The sequence below is a fragment of the Brachionichthys hirsutus genome, unplaced genomic scaffold (genome assembly GCF_040956055.1).
Source record: "Brachionichthys hirsutus isolate HB-005 unplaced genomic scaffold, CSIRO-AGI_Bhir_v1 contig_1058, whole genome shotgun sequence".
Taxonomy (NCBI): Eukaryota; Metazoa; Chordata; class Actinopteri; order Lophiiformes; family Brachionichthyidae; genus Brachionichthys; species Brachionichthys hirsutus.
This window is the reverse complement of record NW_027180478.1, coordinates 71,196-85,834: the sequence shown is the minus strand read 5'-3', so window position 1 is coordinate 85,834 and position 14,639 is coordinate 71,196. Positions and strand designations below refer to the sequence as shown.

The 14,639-nt window shown below is 44.0% G+C and overlaps 2 protein-coding genes across 2 annotated transcripts; one reads left to right on the top strand and one right to left on the bottom strand.

Annotated features, from left to right (window-relative positions):
* Window positions 1–247: 247 nt before the first annotated feature.
* On the bottom strand, window positions 248–5,122 carry LOC137915240 (prolyl 3-hydroxylase 3-like). Its single transcript, XM_068758684.1, has 16 exons — window positions 4,828–5,122; window positions 4,006–4,190; window positions 3,665–3,823; window positions 3,370–3,562; window positions 3,126–3,257; window positions 2,848–2,990; window positions 2,601–2,690; window positions 2,432–2,484; window positions 2,249–2,328; window positions 2,024–2,151; window positions 1,851–1,946; window positions 1,287–1,437; window positions 1,005–1,122; window positions 768–843; window positions 540–680; window positions 248–403 (listed from the first exon to the last, which is right to left on the bottom strand). Exons 1-16 carry the CDS (start codon window positions 5,120–5,122, stop codon window positions 248–250), a joined length of 2,196 nt encoding a protein of 731 aa, XP_068614785.1.
* Window positions 5,123–5,692: 570 nt separating this feature from the next.
* LOC137915235 (ubiquitin carboxyl-terminal hydrolase 5-like) lies at window positions 5,693–14,019 on the top strand. The gene is made up of 20 exons (XM_068758679.1): window positions 5,693–5,882; window positions 6,383–6,511; window positions 6,657–6,723; window positions 6,807–6,934; window positions 7,164–7,309; window positions 7,904–8,088; window positions 8,233–8,327; window positions 8,913–9,106; window positions 9,309–9,380; window positions 9,598–9,685; window positions 9,791–9,916; window positions 10,004–10,157; window positions 10,561–10,723; window positions 10,805–10,893; window positions 11,031–11,216; window positions 11,566–11,709; window positions 11,802–11,944; window positions 12,146–12,293; window positions 12,440–12,524; window positions 13,296–14,019. The coding sequence occupies exons 1-20, from the start codon at window positions 5,775–5,777 to the stop codon at window positions 13,387–13,389; spliced, it is 2,544 nt and encodes an 847-aa protein (XP_068614780.1). The 5' UTR covers window positions 5,693–5,774; the 3' UTR covers window positions 13,390–14,019.
* Window positions 14,020–14,639: the final 620 nt, after the last annotated feature.

Here is a 14,639-nt window from a genome sequence, read left to right as displayed (position 1 = left end):
ACGATAGAAGAGCAGTGTTACCTCACATATCTTCATCACACACAGTATAAACAGCGTCTGCAAACATGCATTCGGCTTTACAAAAAAAAAAAAAAAAAAATACATTCAAATTTATCAAACAATGCAGCACGTGAAAAGTGAACGTGGAGTTTAAAAACTCAAGTGTTCGTGTTTGGTTCGATGACCGATGTGTGCACTGGAGTGGAGTCAGACGACTGCTTCAGTCTGTCGGATTTTGTTATGGCTCTCACAACTCATCTCTGCCACCAACCACATTCCCTCTTCTCCTCTCCTTTGGCGCCTGGCTCCGAGCATTCCGGATGACTTTTCCTTCTTCCTCCTCGTCCTTTTTCACTACTTGCTGTCCATCTGCAGCCCATATGGCCTCTGCCTCCTCTCGCTCCTGAGGGAGAGAAGAAGAAGTATAGCAACAATGGCTCGCCTTCATTCCTGTTATATTTTATATTTCAATTCTCACTTTTCTTACAGTGTTATATAACACATGACAGCACCACATTGTGTGATGTGAACATGCTCACCATGTCCCTGTAGAGCTTCTCCTTTGAGAACCAGAGTGCCAGCGCACACCTCCGGCCGCTGGTCACCGCGGTAACACCATGTGGATTGACTGGCCCCGAGGAGAAGCCGACCAGTCGACCGCAGCTGGGTTTGACTCTGGCCTGGGGACACGACACGGAGAGGGAAGGGGAAAAACAGGTTTCATTTCTCGCAAAAGTGAGTGGGCCTGAGGTTGAAAAGCGACTTACTGTTTCTGTCTTGGCATCCCTGCTGGTGAAGAACAACTCTCCTCCATCAAAGTTGTCGTTCAGGTAGAGGATGGCACTGGGAGGGAAAACACTCAGCTGTAAAAGCACCCATCATGGTCTCTGTTGGTTAACCTTTGACCTTAAAATGCAATCATTGATATTTTGTTGATAAAGTTTTACAAAGCTTTACTAATACAGTTTGCCTTTTTGTCTACTGTGCCTGTTTATTTTGAGTACCTGAGGTCTCTGTGTATAAATGCCGGAGGCTCCCTCCAGCACTGCTTTGTCTCGGGCTCCAGGAGACAGTTGTCAACGTGGACGGGGTGAGACAGGTCCATCCTGCCCTCCTGGTCACCTCGGCACAGAGAATCAAAGGAACTATTTCACTTCCTCAAGCAACACGTCAAAGTCCACAGAGTAAAAATCAGACCAGCCTGTAGTTGTAGTTCCACACGTTCATCCCTTCCAGCAAATAATAGCGATCCCACACGAGAGACATACGGATAAAGTGGGGATTACCTGCAACAGCAGTGCGGCAGACCAGGTGTGTGAAAGTGATGAAGAGTCCTGAGGGGCTCCGGAAGTAGGAATGCAGCAGGTCTCTCACTCTTTCTCCCAGCTCATGTAGAAGCCTGGAATCTGTTTGGTTCACCAGACCGTCCTGAGCCAACTGCAAGAGAAAATAGAGCCCTGTTAAAGCAGTTCCTATTAAGATGATATGATACAGTGGAACCTCGCTCCTCGAACGACTCGGTGGTCGAACAGCTCAGTTTTCGACCAAATATGTTTAGTTTAAAATGCCTCGGATTTCGAATGCACGAAAGGCGGAGTCTACCCGAGCAGGTTCCGTTTGAGTCGACCTGCCGTAGCAGAAAGACTGTGCAGATTTTTCATTTTGTCTGCTTAGTTCTCTTTTGCCCTTCAAGTCAAGGATCCAAAGAAAGTTTCCATTTATTTCTTAGCATTTCGGGAAAAATAGTTTCGGTTTTCGAACAGTATTACAGAAAGAATTATGTTCGACAACTGAGGTTCCACTGTCCTTGGTTGCTGAAGGCATTACCCCAACATCGCCTGGTCGCCTACCTTCACAGCCCTGAGGACAGTCAGGCCCTCAAATGTCTCATGAGGCGTGTGCGGTGACCGTCGTCCCCGGTAACCATCTCCAGCAGATGTTGCAGCCTATCATGAGATGAGATTAAACTGTAGGTGAGAGTATTGCTACGTCGATCCTGACTCTCTAGACAATATGGACTTACTGCTGCCAAATGCAGTATTCTTTCACACTCCTTCTCAGTCATGACTCCGTCGAGTACTACACGGTTGGTCCCTTTAAGGCTCAAATCATCCATGGTGATGGTCACGCCCACCCGAGGGACTGGCCCACCTGAAGAGGGGACAAATGAGAAAGGATAAGAAATGTGAGATGGTAAATCCTTAACCATCCTTATTCCTCAAAAATGGAAACAAGAGGGTGGACTCACCTGCAAAAAATCCACTATCATCCACTTCCTCCTGCTCATCTCCAGCTTGCATTTTGTCATTCATTTTCTCTTTTTCAGCTCTGAAAAATAATAAAAAGAAAGATTAAAAAAAACTGTGTTGACGTCACATTAACGTTCACAAATGCCCCTAGCACCAAATAGAGTTCCTTCAGACTTTCTCACCTCCAGACATGCCTCAGAGATTCTGGTACAACCTCTTCTGGGGTCCATAGATCCTAAAAGGAAAGCAATCATCTAATGCGTTGATTTAATTTTGTGGAAGTAAATATTTGACACATTTAATACTACGCAGATTGTGGTCATATCACACAACTCTAGTCTCACTACTTACTGGGTCGATGAAAGTGAAGTCGAGGTTCTCCATCCCAAAATATAACAATTCTTTCTCTTGCAAAGAGCGGCTGACATACGTGACAATTTCCTGTGTGACAAATACAAGGAAAGACATGACTAAAAGAACTGGCGTGACGAGACAGCGACTGTTTGATTCTTATTAACGCCATAATTCAAACTTTAAATGGTGCTAGGTTCTTATAACCATAGTGGTGAATTTGCTGTGATGGTCATTAAAATAGTACCTGTGCAGGCTGAGTGCTTTGTGGTTCCGTGTCTCCCCCTAGTGACTCATAATAGAGCTGCAGGTTGCCTAAGGAATCTTTGTCAGAAGGGTAAAACAGGAGAAAGGCGTGAAGTGTCTGCACTGCTCCACGGACATCACCAGCTGTGGGGAGGATGGACATCAAAATAAGGTGAACTGGAACTCCAGGGTTTGAAATGAACCATGTGAAGAACATTTAGACGAAGAAACCCATACGCCGCATTGTGACTGGACATTTGACCCCCCCCAACCCTTTACCTTTGAACTGTGCAATATGCAGATGCTCCAGCTGCAAGGGCAGGAAGTCCTCCTGGGCAGAAATCCTTCCAGGTCTTGTGGCCACCTGAGTCACGCAGGACTGTCGAAATGCAAGGAGGGACAGGGAAAGAGCTAGACAAAAAAGATCAGTTAAGGTCAATCAAATTGGGTTCTTTTTATTCTTTTTCTTTCTAGTTTAAAGCAGAGAAATCAAGTGTCGTCAATTTTTCTTTTCTTTTTTTACCTGCAGCCTTCTCAAATACACCGTCAACACCGTCGACTCCCCTGTCCTCAGGCAGCGGCTGAGAGGCAACTTCACATTGCACCCTGCACTCCTCTATCTGCTTCATGGTTTCATTCACACAGGCTTTCCATTTCTCAACTGCTTTCACCCAGTCAGAGGAGGCCTCGTGCTGAAGAGCAGAGTCATACAGGACCTGGGTTTGAAGGAAGGGAAAGAAGAAAATACCTAGTACTGTGCACGACTCAATGTTCTTCTCCTTCAATACATCACCCCCCCCCCCCCCCTCGCTCCTCACCCAGTGCTTCTCATGCTCAATCTCTCTGTCCTGGAAGGCATCCTCTCTCACTCCCTTCATCCGTCTGTACTTCTCGATGTTGTTCCTCATCTCCAGGTGATTGGGGTTGGCCATAAAGTAGGTGTGAGCTGCTGATGCTGCTTTCTGCAACTTTTCCACCTGTTGAGTTGAAAGAGAGAGAGAGAGCGAAAGGGAACATCTTTTCGCCACTGACGGGAGAAGTAAGTAACTTGGACTATCTCGTCCCAGTGGCCTCTGCGGGTTGGTTGTCTGTCAGTAGTGATGGGAAATGAGCCACTATTATGTCATACACCTTTAGAGGTGCCTGAACAGTAGCTTACCTTGTAGTATGTGACCTGTAAAAAGTTGTATGGGTTGCGACTGCTGAATTCATACTCTATGTCGGTAGAGACAGGGAGCTGTCCTACATGTGTGACAGAGAGTCCCATGCAGAACTTCAAGCACTCAGCCTTCTGCTGTATCCAATCCAAGGCCCAAAGGTCCCACAGATTCCCATTTTCAGAGTCTAACAAAATGGAAAACGATAGCGTCAATGTTGGAAGTGGAAAACTTCTGTCATCCATGCAAAAGATGATAATGTACAAATGATGATTATTATTATTTTAGGTATAAACGTTTGACGTAAATAAATGAAACTTGTTTTAAATGTGCATGCTGCGCATTTAGGATTTAGGAACAATTTAAGAAATTAAGATTTAGGAAAAAATACCATTAACAAGCTAATTCCTAACTGGTAACTATTTGATTCAGATCTGTTTGCATGCTTTGCTTGGCCTGATTCTTACTGATCAGCATCAGTATAAACGCAACATGCGTTGTTTGAAGTCATTGTTTGTTTGACATGAATCCATTGACTGCAAAACTGAGGGATTACCAAATTGGTGTTGACATTCCTGCAGACATTCCCAACAACAAAAATCTGGTGCGTCACGATAACTGAGATTAAAATGAACACGTAACAAAATTACTGTAATTACTTTTACCTTTTCAAAGCAAGGTTGACTTCTTCTAATGTTTAGATTACAAAACAAGGTGCACAAGACACACATTAGAGGGGTTGTTTCGGTCATGGGAATCTAACTGTGTAATTGCTATAATAATAAATAAATAAATAAGTGCACAAACTTTAATAAATAACTTGCCCAGCTTATCGAACGCCTCTTTCCCTGCTGCCGCACATTCATCGTGACACCGTCTGCGGATTCTGTGCAGCGAATCCTTGGCTGCGATGGATTTCTCCAGCAGCCCCGCAGCCTTCCCCCACTCCTTGTTAAAATACGCCCGGACTCCGCTGTAATACAAAAGATCATAGGGCTGCAGAAGCGCGGACGCTTTGGGGCTGCCACGACTCGGAGCTGCAAAGGAAACACTAAATACCGCCACCGCAACGAGATGAAACGCCACGTATGCAGCGAAACAGCCTGAGAGCAGCGACATGGCTGTTTTGTGAGACGCCAAAACTGTGGAGGAAAGAGAGAGTTGGAAGAAGAAGAGGAGGGACTATGTAAAATACTTGAGGAAGAAAGTTTCGTCTCGATTGAAGATACAACACGTTTATGTTTTAATAAAACTGTTCTTTATTGCTGACTGGCTTTTGTTTGATCCCATCAGATAAGGTTGTTCTCGGTGTGACGGATAGAAGTCAACTTTGTATTTCTTCATTAAGGTTGCGTTCACGGACGTTACCGTAAATATACCAAATAGTAGAACGGAAAATAACTTTGTCTCATGAACACGTAAACTACCACGTAAAAATAAAATTCCACCTGTAATTAAATTACTGACTCAGAAGCATATTCAAGCAGGGCTTTTTTTTCCAATTTGCAATAAAATAAATATGAATGTTATTGTTTCACAAACTCGCGTCAGGTGGGCGACATTCTCCGTATTACGGTAACGAGCCGCAGTGGAGCGGCCTTCCCTCAACGCCAGTGAACGCATCTCACGGTTCATTCACCCAAACACACAGACAAGCAGAAGCCAGGCTAGACATTACCGGAGACACTTCCGAGCCGTTAAACCGGGAGGCTACGGGTCCAAACTCAGAGGAGCAAGTGTCCCAGCGAACGTCGGAACTAGCGAGCCTGACATGGCGGACGTCGGTGAGGTTTTGATGTCGGTTTTGTCCACAATTCGAGTTCCCAAACCAGGCGACCGTGTCCACAAAGACGAATGCGCCTTGTCATTTTCCTCGCCGGTGAGCTATCTTCCTCTTTCGAACCGAAACGCCAGCCGACAAACTGCGCGCCTTCGTTTCTGATAATCATCCACTCCCTCCTGTTATCGCCACGTTCGATATTCTATCGGCACAGCCCCGCTTCGATCCTCTGACCTGCTTGATTTTCCTGGTTAAACTTTAGTAGTGAGGCTAGCGGCAGGCTAAGCTAATAATGCACTGTAATGGAATCTTAGCTACCCGAGCTTTTTTATGCTAGCTGTGCCAGTGTTAGTGTGTATTTCTTCATATTGGCTAGCAAGACAACTTAATAATGTTTATTTATAAATGGCAATATATTTTTCAATAACATTAGCAAACGTTTCAGTCGTGACGTTGAAGTGAACGTAATTTGATTAGTGTTGAATTGAACAGCATGCGTTAGCTGCCTTGCTGTGGAGAGCTAGTTGGCTAAAGTAAAACCTCTAAACTTGTGTTTGCCACCACAAACAGATTGTAACATCCAGTGTCTTCTCTTGCAGGAGAGTGAAGGAGGTCTCTACGTGTGCATGAACACTTTCCTGGGCTTCGGGAGCCAGTATGTGGAAAGGCACCACGCTCGGACCGGTCAGAGGGCTTATTTCCACATCACCCGTACGCGGAAGGCCAAGGTGGACAGTCATGATTTCTTCTCCCAAACGACAGTTGACACACGCCTCCGTTATTTTGGATACTGTGTGTACGTCATTTCGCTCCGGGTTCGAGTGGGCCCGCTGTAATCTCGTATCCTGATGGATATGCTATGTTCTCTCACAGAAGGAAGATGATAGCAACTCCGGATCTGGACATCCACCGAAGAAGAAGCCCACCAGACTGGCTATAGGTCAGATCAGGAGCCATTACAAACACGGATGATACGGGATTGTCCTTTTTAAGATTGACGTGTGTCTACCCCCCCTTGTTCAGGGATCGAAGGAGGTTTCGATGTGGAGCAGGAGCAGTACGAGGAGGATCTAAAGGTGGTTGTTTTACCTGATAGACAAGAAGTGACGTCGGAAGGCCTTGCTGCCATGCCTGACGTTGTGAAAGAGCGGGTGAGGACATGTGTATTTAAAAAAAATAATATACAATTATTATTTACTATTATGTTAATAGACACATTCTAATACAGTGATTGCTCTTCTTACATGTTCGCATTATATTCTGTTCATTTTAGCACATTGTGCAACAGACTCATGCTCATAAACTGTTACTTGCAGATGAACGTTGAGCTGTTTTTCACAACTAGTTTCTTTCTTTCGATATCTTTTGTCATTCCACCAGGTGTCCCTGTCAATGGCGGGTATAATGGCAGCCGACTCGGTGTCTCACACTTTACAAGTTCAACAGTGGGATGGAGAGGTGAGGCAGGAGTCGAAGCACGCCACTCACCTTAAACAGCTTGACACTGGAGTCAAGATCCCTCCCAGGTGAGACTTCAGCCCGTTTTATATTAAGTCACCGTGAACTTCCTCTTGTAGACTGGTGTTTGCAAACAAGAGCAGGACCATGAGGGAAAGGTCAATCCTCCCAGGCCCGTTAAATTAAATCAAATGCAAGCTCTGATACAAGTGTCAGTTTAGTAGTTGCCTGGAAATAAAGGTAAATCTTACGATTAATAATTGCATTTCATTACCTTGTACTTGTATATGTGTAATTATGATAAAGTTGAAGCTAACCTAACTTAATTGAAAGCTATGTGCTTCAAAAATAAACCTCAATCATTTCCTAAGAAATAAACTTAAGTCTAAAAGAATACAATGTTTAAGATTGCTTGATGGTAAAAGACACCACTCCAGCAAAAATGAATATTTAACAGTCTTTTGGTTCCATCCTGGACAAAAAAAGTATTTCTTGACAGGCAGGCAGAGGGATGGCGATATGCATCGAATGTCTGGAGTAAAACAAAGTTTCTGCTTAAATCAAAGAGTTTGTAGAACAGTTTATATCTGTTTCTACGTAATGCAGAGCCTCACTAAGTTGCAGAAGTATATTGATTTCCTTAAATACTGTTTCCTTCCTAGTGGCTGGCGGTGCGAGGTGTGTGATCTCCAGGAGAATATTTGGATGAACCTGACAGACGGGAAAGTGCTGTGTGGTCGCAGGTATTTTGATGGCTCTGGTGGCAACAACCACGCCCTTCTCCATTTCCAGGAGACGGGATACCCACTTGCTGTCAAACTCGGCACCATCACTCCCGATGGCGCAGGTCGGTCATTTGGATTGCACAGACGCAGAATTTATTTCAATTCAACCGGCTGTAAAAGAGCGATTCAGCATCCTCCAGTATGTGTTTTCATTTTAATTCAACTGCTTCCGTGACCTAATTGCTCCCAATATTCTGTCTCTCCAGATGTGTATTCCTATGTTGAGGATGACATGGTGCTGGATTCTAAGTTACCAGAGCATCTGGCCCACTTTGGCATCGACATGATGACGATGGAGAAGGCAAGTTCTGTGTCTTTGCTGCTCCGCGTGCTGCAGGGATGTTTGTGTCATTGAACACCACATAAATCAAGTTGTTCTTAAAAACTAACCCAAAACTAAAAGCTTTAGCAGATTCAAATCTAACCACTTTTTTTTTTATCTGGCTCCCCCACTTATTTCTTCTTCCCTGCTGTGCTTAGCATGCTGTTAATCCTTGTGTGTGCTTTAGTGTCTAGCATCAACAGTTAGACATTTCTTTGTGTGCTTCCACTTTCACGGCACAGCCATGATTATATTCACCTAGTTGTTCTTGGTTTCAGAGGCTTTCCTTCCAGACCTGCTTCTACTTCTCTGTTGGCATCATTTCTTTGCCACCTGCATCTCCTCTCCTGTGGAGAAAAGATCTTTGTTTCTCTCACTCTAATGCTGATTTTCTAATGTAATGATGCTACACCGACAGGGGGGGGGGGTGCAAGAAAACAAGTGCGGCACTTAGTATCTTATCTGCCTGCTGTTGTTACCGCTCGAAGGCTGTCTCCTACGTTTTTATATGCCTGTATCCCACATCTTTCTTCCCATTTCATCGTTTCATTTTTTTGGTACCAGACTGAGCGGACAATGACTGAGCTGGAGATTGCCGTGAACCAGCGTGTGGGGGAGTGGGAGGTAATCCAGGAGTCGGGGACCACCCTACGGCCCATGTTTGGCCCCGGCCTGACCGGCATGAAGAATCTTGGTAACAGCTGCTACCTCAACTCTGTCATGCAAGTTCTTTTCACCGTTCCAGACTTCCAGAGCAAGTTAGTGCCCTCTTTTTACTTATTGCCCATCTTCTATTCTATCTTGGTTAAAGTTTCTTATTAATTTATTTCAGCAGCAGAAGTGAAATAATTATTCTGAGTTTCTTCACTGTGCCTCTATTTGAATTCATCTCACATTCTCCAGCATTTTTAGTATGGTAGGGAAAGTAAAGATGTAACTGCTATCGTTCATGCTTTCCAGGTATGTGTCTAACATTGATAAGATCATTGATGAAGCCCCAAGTGACCCCTCCCAGGACTTCAAAACCCAAGTGTGAGCGTCTTCTCCCATCTCTGGTTATTTGTATTTTTCCATTTAACAATCGCTATTCAATGTGGAAAAGACTCTTGATTAAAATATAGCATTTTTCCAAGTCCTTTCTTTTGTGTACCTCGTTTCTCTGGCTCATTTCCACACACACACACACACGCCTTTGTGATGCAATGTTATGTGGTTGGACGTGCAGTGATGTCAGCTTTGTTTATCGCAGAGCCAAGCTCGGCTACGGTTTGCTGTCGGGAGAATATTCCAAGCCGGCTCCAGACCCTGCGGATGAAAGTGGTGCATCTGAACCCAGGGTAAGAATGAAGTCTTGGGTTAAACAGTTGTTCACGTCCCATGCGTGTGTGAGAATGTGACCTGTCTATTATTAACCCGCACCTCGACTACTCCCGCGTTTACAGGGAGACCAAGCCGGCATAGCACCACAAATGTTCAAAGCTCTTGTCGGGCGGGGCCACCCGGAGTTCTCCACCAATCGACAACAGGATGCTCAGGAGTTTTTATTGCACTTCATTAACATGGTGGAGGTAAAGCTACATTCAAACCCTGCACCTCTTTTGCACCCCAGTTTTCCCCTTTATGTTATTGCTTTTTGTCCCCCCCCCCCCCCCCAGAGGAACTGCCGCTCTGGGTCCAACCCATCTGAAGCCTTCAGATTCCTGGTGGAGGAGAGGATTGTTTGCCAGCAATCACTGAAGGCCAAGTACACACAGCGGGTAGATTACATCATCCAGCTGCCTGTGCCGATGGACCAGGCTACCAACCAAGGTGAAGGGCTCATGGGATACAGTCCCCCCCCCCCCATACCGTCTCCAACCCCCATGCTTCATCAGTGGTTTAAGCTGTAGGACAATCCAAAGACTAGTGTGACGTATGTCAGGTGGCAAGAAAGGGCTGAGAAATTGGGAATAAAGGCAATTTTGTGGATGATATTAAAATTGATAGCTGACATTTTGAGAATATGAGCTACAAACTGTAGAGAAGTTGGATGTCTGATATCTTTTTACAAGTGACAGTGCAGTAATTTATTGATACCACCACCAGTAACTCACCTGCCGTCTCTGAAGTAGATCAGGTGAAGAGCTCTCAAAACAGGCAAATTACAGACAGACAGAAATGAATGGTCCTCACCAAGGTTTTTTAGTTTTGTGTACATATTTCCCTGAAACAGAAGAGCTTCAGGAGGCAGAGCGTCGGCGTGAGGAGGGCGACCCATCAGCCCCGACGGTGCGAGCGCAAATCCCCTTCACAGCTTGCATGGCAGCACTCAGCGAACCAGAGATCCTCTCAGACTTCTGGAGCTCAGCTGTGCAGACAAAGACTACTGCCACTAAGTATGGAATGAGCCGCACGCAATGAAGGCGAATGGACGACACAAATCTCAATTAATATCAGCGTTTGTCTCATTTTTCCAGAACGACCCGCTTTGCCTCTTTTCCCGACCATCTGGTCATCCAGATAAAGAAGTTCACCTTTGGCCTTGACTGGATTCCAAAGAAACTGGGTGAGGAAAGAAAATATTAGATGTTTAGAAGTTAACCGGCCAAGAGGAACAGGTTTAATAATAATCTCAAGAATGGGGGAAAATCCAAAACAAACATTTGGTCTCTCGCAGTCATTTGAAGGTTTGTATATTTGCAGATGTGAGCATCGACGTTCCCGATACTCTGGACTTGAGCGCTCTACGTGGAACCGGCCAGCAGCCAGGGGAGGAGCTTTTGCCAGAGGTGGCCCCACCCCCACTCATGACCCCAGATGTGGAGGTCAAAGGTATCCTGGGTTCCCATGGCAACGAGGAGGACGACTCTCTCTACTCTCCACTGCTGTGTTAGTCTGTCTGTCACTCCCAATCTGTTCCTTCTCTCCGCTCTTATTTGTCCTTCCTTGTTTCCTCCTTTTCTTTCTTTTCTGCCTCAACAGTGTTCTTGCGTCCTTCCGTTGCCTTATTTATTTACTTTTGCATAATGTCAATTTGTCAAGTGATTTGAGTTGCATTTCAAAGTAAAGCAATTGAACAATGGTTACATTTTCCAGGAGCATACGAGTCTGTATTTATTTGCATTGGTTTGCTTTTTTTGTTAACGTTTTGTAAGCATTGCCTTTCCCAACAAAAAAACTGTTTGTCGTTCCACAGACGACGTCAAAGTGATCAGAATTTCTTCTTGTCACTCAACAGCTCCTGTCCTGGATGACTGTGCCGTCTCCCAGTTGTGTGAAATGGGATTCCCATTGGAGGCCTGCAGGAAAGCGGTGTACTATGCTGGGAACACTGGAATCGATGGAGCCATGAATTGGATTATGAGCCACATGGAGGATCCAGGTGTGCAGCGCAGTGGGGCAATTTAAGAGAAACCCAAAATGAGTGTCACCTCTCCTGACTCGCCATGTTCTCTCCTTTCTGATTGGCTGCAGACTTCTCGGCCCCCCTGGTGTTACCTGGCTGCAGCTCCGGTCAGGGGACCACACCCACAGAGAGCCTGTCTGAGGAGCACTTGGCAATTATTGTCTCCATGGGCTTCAGCCGGGACCAGGCAACAAAAGCACTTCGGGCCACGGTTAGGATCAAGCTCAATCTAGTTAGAGCTTCACATTTTACCAATTGCATGATTTATTTGTTTAAAGTAAAATTCATTAAAGTGAACTGCCAAGTCAAGAATTGATAACATCATTTGTCAGCCATCATGTATCTTTAGCTTTCTCACTATCCCCTAAAGCTCCTCTAAAATTACAACCACGTATATGCGTTCATTTCTCAGAGTAACGTTGTGGATCGGGCAGTGGACTGGATTTTCTCTCACCTTGATCTGGAGTCCATGGATGTGTCTGAAGGCGGCCGCTCAGCGGCAGAGAGCGAGGGCGGCCGAGAGCCTCCGCCCGGACCTCGCGTCAGAGACGGGCCAGGCAGTGAGTTACATGATCTTTATCTCTGAATATTCCCGCTCAAATTAGCTGCAGAGACGCGTTCATGACATCAGCAACACTGGTGGAATGTTGCTCTAGTCATGATTTGATAAAAATAATTGTTCTTCTGTTTTCTCTCTTTTATCCAGAATACGAGTTGTTTGCATTCATCAGTCACATGGGGACGAGCACAATGTGCGGTCATTACGTCTGTCACATTAAGAAAGAGCAACAGTGAGTATTATCATTTCATTTACCTTGTGTTTCTTTGGGGGATTTTAGAAGCCTCATTGTGACTCTATATCTCATTTAATCTGCCTATTAAGAAAGGAATTCCCATATGTACGTCTTCAGCGCCATTTTCTCTTTCTCCCGATCATCATGGTTGTCGGGTGTGAATCCAGCGTTGAAACAGATGATTTTAGTTTCACATCAATAAAATGCGTGAATCGTTCTCTTTTAAATCTTCTCCTTTTTTCGAAATATTTCTGCAGTAATATTTTAAAAGCAACAAAACAAGATTTTTCAGCCTCATAAATGCAATGCCTCCTGTTCTCTAATCGGTATTCGATTCATTCAATGTCTTTAATTCAAAAAATCTATATTTTATATTTTAATGTGATGGATTTTCTGATTCTACTGGGCCTCAGCAGGGGGCGCCAAACTCCAGGTCTGACCTGAACAATAATATGCTCGTGGTCGCATAGTCCCCCGTCAAAAAGCTTAACTTTTGGGGTATTGGGTTAAAGAAAATGGCAAATATATTGTGCTAACAAAAATTAATCCCACATGATATGTGCTAGTAACTATGTCTTAAATGAGATTATTATAATAATAGTGATTGGGGGGAAAAAAGTAGGTATCACTTTAAACAACACACATAAATATTATTTTCAGATAAGCCTGGTAATGTTAAAAAAAAAAGTATGAGTTTTTAGGTTTTATTTCCAGAATGGAGTCAAATCTGTCATTTTTTGTGATGATGACGATGTCTATGTTTCACAGGTGGGTCATCTTCAATGACCAGAAGGTGTGCGCTTCTGAGAAACCTCCCAAAGACATGGGATACCTCTACTTCTATCGGAGAGTGGCTGAATGAGACAAAGGGAGCGTTGCATTTGACGAGAAGGAGGAGAAATGTGGACCCTATCTCAAAAGACACCCGACAGCATTCACAGTGGCACCCAACCCAGCTCTTACAATATGCTCTAGCACACTTTGCAAGTGAAGTGTAAATAAATATTTCATAATACATAAATAGGCTGTTGAATAAATTGGTGCAGGTGTACAGATGTGGTGTTAAAAAAAAAACCTGCTTCATGGAATCAACCACAGACCATTAGAACTGTCGCTCAGAAAGTTCACCCCTTATTAAAAAGTATGCTTGATTTCCACTGCCGTAATAGTCACTGCCCCTCTGCATCCAGATGCGTTGCTTGCGGCCTCCCTGTTCTATTGGATGGTTGCAGCTCATTGTCAGCTGTTTAGCCTGGTGTTAACTCTGTTAAAATTTAAGTCAAGTGAAGATAGTTCAACATCTGAATTAACAAAATATCAGTAAATCAAAGAACTGCACAATTGAGTGTTTCAGAAAGAAAAAACAACTTCTGCGTGTGTTCCAGGTTTTTTTTGGTGTGCAAATAAATCCCTAGTTACTTCTGCTGTGACAAATAAGGAATTGTCTTTCTGTTATGTGTTTTTATTCAATAAATTCCTGAGTTGGCTTTCAGCTTTCCTTTCACTAGTTATTGATGATTTATGCGTCATTTTGAAACTGCAGAGTGAACAGAATGCCAGGCTTAGACTGCAAGCAAGGCGCTGCTGGCGTGAGGCGCAGACTCAGAGCTGGGGTTGCACTGACCTACAAAGTTCCAAACTACAGGTTTCTTCTTCAGATCTCTTCCGCCTTCTGCAGTTTTTGCGTCCTTGTGCTTTTGTGTCATGAAAAAATGAAGCACAGGATGAAGAAAGATTTTTGAATTTTAGTAATAGCACGAAAGACAACTCTGCTTCAAAGTGAAGGTAAGAGCTGAGACTAAATTGTGCAATTAAGTTTTGTCTTGTGTATAATATTAGTCCCGCTCAGGACACATCTTTTAAAGAACTTCGTAAGATTGTAAATGTGATAAATGAAAAACATGCTCATCACTGCTATTTTATTTAAAGGTTAAAAAAATCTGTTCAGCCAATAAGGGGACATAAATCTGCTCTTTTTATAGTTATTACAGTATCTGGTATGGTTAGATTGTAATTGTTCTACAATAACGGGAAGATATGTCTGGCTTCAAAACGAATAGTTTGCCACATTTAATTCTTTATATATATATGTTTTACATTCTGAAATAGAGA

Coding starts and splice junctions, on each gene's coding strand:
- LOC137915235 (XM_068758679.1), top strand. CDS start 5,775: ATGGCGGACGTCGGTGAGGTTTTGATGTCGGTTTTGTCCACAATTCGA. Junction 10,724..10,804: donor ACAAAGACTACTGCCACTAA/GTATGGAATGAG, acceptor TCATTTTTCCAG/AACGACCCGCTTTGCCTCTT. Junction 11,945..12,145: donor CAAAAGCACTTCGGGCCACG/GTTAGGATCAAG, acceptor TTCATTTCTCAG/AGTAACGTTGTGGATCGGGC.
- LOC137915240 (XM_068758684.1), bottom strand. CDS start 5,122: ATGTCGCTGCTCTCAGGCTGTTTCGCTGCATACGTGGCGTTTCATCTC. Junction 2,152..2,248: donor TGATAGTGGATTTTTTGCAG/GTGAGTCCACCC, acceptor TCCCCTCTTCAG/GTGGGCCAGTCCCTCGGGTG. Junction 1,438..1,850: donor CTGTCCTCAGGGCTGTGAAG/GTAGGCGACCAG, acceptor TTTCTCTTGCAG/TTGGCTCAGGACGGTCTGGT.